An 8,214-nucleotide genomic window follows, 5' to 3' on the forward strand; every position below is an offset into this window, starting at 1 on the left:
GTATATAATCATATAATAATACCAGGCGTCAAATGCACGCAGTGTCTTTCCGATGCCCGTTGAGAACGTATTTAGTTGTTGTTTTTTATAAAATAAAACCGAAAAGTCTTCGTTATGTTGACATAAGGTGTAATTTCGTTCGTAAAAAGATTTTTCTGTTTTCCATGCGGAAAGCGTCAACTTTCGGCACGCTGCGCGAAACGAAGTTGCCGTTCTCCGGCTCAGTCGAACAGAAAAATAGTATACACACCTCGGGCTGTTAATAAAATAATAACAAATGTAATTGTCGGCCGAGGTAACGAAACCGAGACATTTCTTACTTTACTGCCCTAGGTATGTAATAAGTTACTTCGATACACGTGTGAGGCGACACGTATTTTATTACCTATTATGATCAAAACGTAGTATAAACATTGTGTAACATCGCGCATCTAAATATAGTATATACGATTTGAAGAAACGAGTTGTGAAGTGTAGGTATGGACCGCTATCTATTAAGTGGGTTCGTTAATGGCAGATGTAATTCAGTGGCTAATGAAACGTTGCTCGAACTCGGCGGCTAACAGAAGGTCAGTACATTTCCGACTATTAATCTCAGTTTGTGTTGATGTTGATATTTTCTAATATTGATAGACAAGAAATAATAAACAGCCATGCATTTTATTACATTTCTTTAATAAAAATATGGGTGCTTTCTTGTTACTTAAGTCTTATTTTATAACGTATTTTTTTTTTCACCACACCACCTCGTAAAGCAAAGAGTGTAGTAAGTATCGTATAGGCTTCCTTCCTTACTTCGAAAACGGCTGAAAAAGTTGCATTTTATACCTACACAAGAGTGGCAAATTTTGATGGTTTTTCCTTATATTGTCTGGTAGAATTGACTTTTAAATTATGCTTTTGAAAGATATCATATTTTGGATTTGATTTTGTTTGATGTTTTACAGCTAGTATTTTCCTCGCGTTGGTGTGGTGAAAAATATTGTGTCACTCGGTGGCATAATTTGTTTAGCCCTCGCAACGCTTAAGATTCCACTTTTCGAGCCACTCTCTACGATCGTCGTTAAATTTTGGAATTTTTCGTTTCCTCCGGTATCAATATTACCACGTTAAACAAAAACTTTGCCGCCTTGTACCTTAAATCAAATAAGTATTTATTAATAGCGATAGAGACCAAATTGACTTTTCAAAAGCGAATAAAATGTTTTTTTTTTGTACAGAATAGTACTCTATATTATAGGTACCTACCTATTTGCTTTTGAGTATTCACTATTTTGGGATAAACACTTTTTTGTCACTTCTAACTACTAATTAATAATCATGACTATGCGATTGCGTTAGAGTCAATTATCAGATAGGTTCCAATTGAGTAGCTTAACTTCAAACTCGGGTAAATCACTGGATTTATCCGACTTTGAAGTTAAGTGACACAATTTTTAAGTTTATTATACATATTAAAATGTACAATTGAACCCTATTCTAGATGTCTCCAAAGGTAGAGAAAATCTCGGACAAGTCGCTCCTACTAGGGGAAGGTCCGCATTGGGACGATCGCACACAGGCGTTGTACTTCGTCAGTATACTGGAGAACTCTATACACAAATATGATGCGGCTACTGGAACACATACTAGCACAAAATTGGGTGAGTAGAGGCTACGATGTTTTGGACCATCACCCACACTGCTAACTGTCCATCGGTAAACCTTATTACAAAAGGCATAAGGTCCACCGATGGACAGTTAAGAGTGTTGCTGTTTGTACATAGTTTATGATAAGCTTTTTAGAGCACCGTACAAAACTTTGTTCACGGTGCTCTTATGGGATCACTTCGGTCTTGCAAATCGGTTAAATGCGTTTTTCTCAAAGACCGTTTGATGTAGGTACCTACAATTTGGAATAGTTATGGCAAATACCATCACTAACACTGTGAATAAGTCAAAACTGCTTATTTCTGATTTTAGGGGGAAATTTAGGGGGTTGAGAGGGGTAGCCTGATTTTTTTTTTATTTGTTCGAATCGTGTGGGGTACCATTAGAAAGCTTGCAAAAAATTGAGTCGATGGATTGATTTTGACTTCATTTTAGAGTGCAATAGTTTCGATAAAAAATGCATTTAAAGTTGCAAGTTTTCATACAAAAATTTTCACCTCTGTCCTGGCGATTTTCGCGAAAACTATAGCTAACAGGCAGCTGACCAGTCAATACCCAACTTAAAGAAGCATGGAGACGGCGGGAAAATTATCAGCTTAACTTTATCTTTATTAGTTTTTCAACTGCAGCCTGATCTTTGGTTGCTTAGGGCTAGCTAACTGATGCTTACACTGGTCATTTCATATTAGGAAGTAGTTTTAGCAAGAAAGATCCTTAGTTAAAACTTTGGCATTGAAATTTATGACTTATGTCTTTGATACAAAGTTTAATTCTGCTTGCTTATCTTTGTGGGATATTAATTTTTTTCTGAATAGCCTACTATAAGTATGAGAGAGATCTACAAAATACAACCTTATTATATTGCAAATAAGTTTAAATTTCGAACGGGCTTTCCAACCAATTGACTATCTCAGTGTGCTCAGTAAGAATCATATTTATTATTGCAGTTTAGGGGCTGTCCATAAATCGTCATCGATTTTGGACCCCCCCCCCCCTATAATCATCCAAAAATCATGCTTCAAATGACCCCATTTCCTCCTACTTCATGCTACCGTCATCCGATGTCCAGACCCCCCCCCCCCCTAATTTGAAATGACGTAATTTATGAATAGCCCCTTATCTGAAAAAAATCAAATTAAGAATTCCGTTCTTCACTGTCGTTGTGTTTTTTTTTTCACAATAGAGCACATAGAGTTAGTAAGGCGTATAGAGAAAGGGTTCGGTGCTCTGAACACCGCAGTCTTGACTTCGTGCTTGGCCAATTATTTTAACTTGTACCTACATGAACTCAAATTTGGTACCAATAGTTATCTCTTGGGTTGATTGTCTCAGCGGAAAAAACCGGCCAAGTGCGAGTCGGACTCGCGCACGATGGGTTCCGTACCATTCCGTAATATCGAACAAAAATGGCAAAAAATCACCTTTCTTGCATGGGAGCCCCACTTAAATTTGCGTACGGAACCTAAAAAACAACTGAACGAATGAGTTCGTTACGTAGCGGGGAGGGTTTAGCAATCATTCGTCACCGGTCGATGAACTCATTCGTTCGTTCGTTCAGTTAAATTGATTTATATAGCCGCTGTAACAATCAACCCGTGAAACCCGTGTAAGTAGGGGTACTTAAATATGAAAGACCGGTGACATTATGATGAAATTGAACTGATCTGATGATGGAGACCGAAGACAGCAATAGTAATAAATAAGCGCAACCTCATTGAGTTTGTATATGTTAAAATATTTTCGTTTCACTGATAAGTAGCAATAAAAGCTTGTATTTATCTAAAAAAATGTTTTTGACGAAAATTTTACAGTGAGTTCTGACTTGGTCTGTAGCTGTAATGTTAGCGTTAACAGTATCTATTCGACTTTTCCAGATGGTCGTCCAGGCTTCATAGTACCTCTAGACGGGCACTTAGACCAGTTCGTGGTGGGCTTGGAACGAGAATTCGTGGTGGTACAATGGGACGGGGCGAATGCTGCGAGGGTGGTGCGGTTGTTAGGGGAGGTGGACCACCATGCGACGGGGAACAGGATTAATGATGGGAAGGCTGACCCCAGAGGAAGATTGTTCGCAGGTTTGTAATATGTCACTAGCACGCCAGTTTTTCAGCAGAAAAAGGCATCACAATGGCGGCAAATTAAAAAAAATAGGCGCGACGGGACGTTTTCCTGTACACATTCTACATTGAAGAGCTACGCGCGGCTCATGAGCCGCGGTAAACTGACGTAAAGCTTGTTCTGCTCCTTAAAATATCTTGCAATTTGCATTTAAGTACACCTAACGCACATCCCCCGCTAGCAAGAAAATAGGTATCATAATTAAGTTTTGAGTCAGTGGGTCATTTCTACTCTCATTCCCCTGACGTATAGTTAGAGCTATTCGCAAATTCCCAGGAGATTCTGGTTAGCTGTTTGAATGACCCAGGTATTTTACCCAAATAGTTTATTTTATAAGTAAATACCTACTGCATTTGTGGACAACAGAACAGATATAATTTGCAGCGGGGTTTCTTAAAGATTCTCCTAATAAGTTTATCAACTGCATCGACGTATATCTTCTCAGGACTGGTTTTACAGGCAATAAGAATGGGGCATGAATGGGGCCAGTACAGCGATGTGACACCGCTACAACGCGATTGGTTGATGAGTTCGCATCACGCGCGCGATTGGTCGCAACTAGTTGCGTTCGATTGCACGATTAGCTCGAATTCGTGAGGGACACCGCTGAACTAGTACCATTTTTAGTGCCCGTAAGGCTCGTCCTGAGATATACCTACGTCGATGATCAACTGTGAATTTGATTTACCAGGCACGATGGACGGAGCAACAAACATAGAGAAGCTAGAAGCTCACAAAGGCAACCTGTACCGACTGGATGAAAGCGGCATCACAGCTCTATGCGATAGGATCACTATATCTAACGGCCTTGCCTGGGATGTGGGTGCCAAAGCAATGTATTACATTGACAGCGTGGAGTGTAATATAAGAAGATATGATTATGATGCCGACACAGGGGATATCTGTAAGTATTCGGCACAGTAAAAAGAAAACTACTTATTCCAGTTAAATTTTTTACGTAGTATTTTTTTTTGTATAGCCTCTTCTTCTGAACTTTGAACTGTTTGCTTGGATTGATTTTTAAATGAAGTCTTGTAGTTCAGTGTGCCTGTTGGCAAAGGCCTAGTATTTTTATCATAATAATACAAGTATCTGCCATCCGGATTTTTTTCCATATAGAGATATTCTGTACAGTTCGCGTTCTAAAGTATTTGTCTCAGTATAATTGTTCTACATACAGGGACTTGACTTTGTTAAGCTATCCGAAAAAGTATCTACTTTTGACGTGTAGTTTGATCAGTTACTTTTGATGCTCACTGTACAGTCATGACTGTACCCAACAACTTTAAATAATGATCTTTTATTTACATGTACGATCCACCCAAGATTGTATTCCTTTTCAGCAAACCCACAACACATTTTCGACCTAAAACAGCACGATGTCGAAGGCCTTCCGGACGGGTGCACCATAGACACAGACGGCAATCTCTGGGTGGCCGTGTTTGGGGGCGGTTGTGTGATACAAGTGTCACCCGAGGGAGAGTTGCTGAGGGCAGTACCTGTGCCGGCTAAGCAGGTATATTAATGTAGCCTAAGGATGTACCATATTAGACACAGACGATAATCTCTGGGTGGCCGGGTTTGGGGGTGGCTGTGTTATACAAGTGTCACCCGAGGGGGAGTTGCTGAGGGCAGTACCTGTGCCGGGTAAGCAGGTATGTTAATGTAGCCTAATAAGGATGTACCATATTAGACACAGACGATAATCTCTGGGTGGCCGTGTTTAGGAGTGGCTGTGTTATACAAGTGTCACCCGAGGGGGAGTTGCTGAGGGCAGTACCTGTGCCAGCTAAGCAGGTATGTTATTGTAGCCTAAGGATGTTCCATAGACACAGACGGCAATCTCTGTGTGGCCGTGTTTGGGGGCGGCTGTGTTATACAAGTGTCACCCGAGGGAGAGTTGCTGAGGGCAGTACCTGTGCCTGCTAAGCAGGTATGTTATTGTAGCCTAAGGATGTACCATATTAGACACAGACGATAATCTCTGGGTGGCCGTGTTTGGGGGCGGCAGTGTTATACAAGTGTCACCCGAGGGGGAGTTGCTGAGGGCAGTACCTGTGCCGGGTAAGCAGGTATGTTAATGTAGCCTAATAAGGATGTAGCATATTAGACACAGACGATAATCTCTGGGTGGCCGTGTTTAGGAGTGGCTGTGTTATACAAGTGTCACCCGAGGGGGAGTTGCTGAGGGCAGTACCTGTGCCAGCTAAGCAGGTATGTTATTGTAGCCTAAGGATGTTCCATAGACACAGACGGCAATCTCTGTGTGGCCGTGTTTGGGGGCGGCTGTGTTATACAAGTGTCACCCGAGGGAGAGTTGCTGAGGGCAGTACCTGTGCCTGCTAAGCAGGTATGTTATTGTAGCCTAAGGATGTACCATATTAGACACAGACGATAATCTCTGGGTGGCCGTGTTTGGGGGCGGCAGTGTTATACAAGTGTCACCCGAGGGGGAGTTGCTGAGGGCAGTACCTGTGCCGGGTAAGCAGGTATGTTAATGTAGCCTAATAAGGATGTACCATATTAGACACAGACGATAATCTCTGGGTGGCCGTGTTTAGGAGTGGCTGTGTTATACAAGTGTCACCCGAGGGGGAGTTGCTGAGGGCAGTACCTGTGCCAGCTAAGCAGGTATGTTATTGTAGCCTAAGGATGTTCCATAGACACAGACGGCAATCTCTGTGTGGCCGTGTTTGGGGGCGGCTGTGTTATACAAGTGTCACCCGAGGGAGAGTTGCTGAGGGCAGTACCTGTGCCTGCTAAGCAGGTATGTTATTGTAGCCTAAGGATGTACCATATTAGACACAGACGATAATCTCTGGGTGGCCGTGTTTGGGGGCGGCTGTGTGTGATACAAGTGTCACCCGAGGGGGAGTTGCTGAGAGCAGTAGGTACATGTGCCTGCTAAGCAGGTATGTTATTGTAGCCTATTAAGGTTGCACCATAGACACAGACGGCACTGTAGGTGGCTGTGTTATACAAGTGTCACCCGAGGGAGAGTTGCTGAGAGCAGTACCTGTGCCTGCTAAGCAGGAATGTTCTTGTTTAGAGCCTAAAACACATAAAAGTGCAACATATAATTAAATTCGGTTAAACATACAAAGATACCGGGCCGCGAAGTGTAAAGCCATTCACCGCTCGCCTAGTTACGAGAGAATGAGTGCGTATCGTGCGTAAACACTAAGAAATCGGTGCGTTAGTTTGGGCAGCTGAGGACCACGTGGGTTTATTACACGTTCTTACCACTTTAAGAGTTTTCACCCAGGATGCTGTTGAACATTGAAATTTCAAAGATTATTGTTAAAAGATCCTAGTGGTAGGTAGCTTTTGGCTTATTTGGAAACAAGCCTTTTTTTACTTCACACATCAGATGCATAAATTAGTAAATAACCATACCTGGCTTTTCTAATTCTAGTTTCTCCACCAGGTAACCTCTTGCACCTTCGGAGGCCCAGACCTGAACATCCTCTTCGTGACGACAGCCCGCATTGACACAGTGGAAGAACAGAAGTTCCCAAGTGGGTGTACATTCAGAATAACTGGCCTCGGTGTCAAGGGACACCCGAATGTTAACTTTAAATTGTAGTGTATAAGGTTCAATTTTGTTATAGCGCAATCGATAGGGTAGAAGACAGAAGTTCCCAAGCGGCTGTACGTGCAGAATAACCGGCCTCGGTGTCAAGGGACACCCGAATGTTAACTTTAAATTGTAGTGCGTAAGGTTTAATTTTGCTATAACGAAGTAAATCCTCAAACCTCAAATGTCATATAGTTCGGGTAATAATGGATTGTTAACCAACGCATGAAACGCACCAGTTTCTGATAAGGTACAAACAGTAGTTCTTTCCGATTTAAGTATTAATTAATAATTTATGTTTAAAATTTTATTTAAGTTTTACTGCTATATTTCGCGCATACTAAAGTGGTAAACGTTCTCAAAATGTGAAGACTATGACGTGGATATTTTAATAATTATTTTGTTTTATCACTGTTAATTATTATATATATATGAGTCGCTTAACTTCAAACTCGGGTAAATCCATCTGTCAGATTATGCGATTTTGGTACTAAGAAAATGTAATAGGGTAGATATTTGCTGAGAGGGTCGAATGGATTTACCGGAGTTTGAAGTTAAGCGACTCATATGATCTTGTTGGGAATGCATATTATTCTGACTTGTAGAATTAAATGTAGGTACATTGTAAATAATAAATAAATGTCCCTGAATCTTTTCAATTATTGATGGTCCTTCGAGCCGGATTTCTATTAGCGACATGCACGAGTTATGAAAAACAGTTTTTCAAACAAATAATATTTCCTAGTATTAAGTGTTGCGTTATTTGAATAATTATAAACTTAAAACAAAAATAACACATTTAAAATTAATTAATTAAGTAGCACTATTTATCAGCATCTTACTATCAATAGAAAGTCACCAAAATACTT

The 8,214-nt window shown here is 40.9% G+C and overlaps 1 protein-coding gene across 1 annotated transcript; it reads left to right on the top strand.

The window, feature by feature from the left end:
* Positions 1-333: 333 nt before the first annotated feature.
* On the top strand, positions 334-7,721 carry LOC134794094 (regucalcin-like). Its single transcript, XM_063765790.1, has 6 exons — positions 334-569; positions 1,484-1,643; positions 3,525-3,725; positions 4,460-4,672; positions 5,112-5,284; positions 7,196-7,721. The coding sequence occupies exons 2-6, from the start codon at positions 1,484-1,486 to the stop codon at positions 7,352-7,354; spliced, it is 906 nt and encodes a 301-aa protein (XP_063621860.1). The 5' UTR covers positions 334-569; the 3' UTR covers positions 7,355-7,721.
* Positions 7,722-8,214: the final 493 nt, after the last annotated feature.

The sequence above is a fragment of the Cydia splendana genome, chromosome 10, assembly GCF_910591565.1.
Source record: "Cydia splendana chromosome 10, ilCydSple1.2, whole genome shotgun sequence".
Taxonomy (NCBI): Eukaryota; Metazoa; Arthropoda; class Insecta; order Lepidoptera; family Tortricidae; genus Cydia; species Cydia splendana.

Bases quoted from the DNA above. Each gene is read 5' to 3' on its own strand.
- LOC134794094 (XM_063765790.1), top strand. From the start codon at position 1,484: ATGTCTCCAAAGGTAGAGAAAATCTCGGACAAGTCGCTCCTACTAGGG. The intron at 3,726-4,459 runs GTTTGTAATATG...TTGATTTACCAG, and splicing joins CAGAGGAAGATTGTTCGCAG to GCACGATGGACGGAGCAACA. The intron at 4,673-5,111 runs GTAAGTATTCGG...ATTCCTTTTCAG, and splicing joins TGCCGACACAGGGGATATCT to CAAACCCACAACACATTTTC.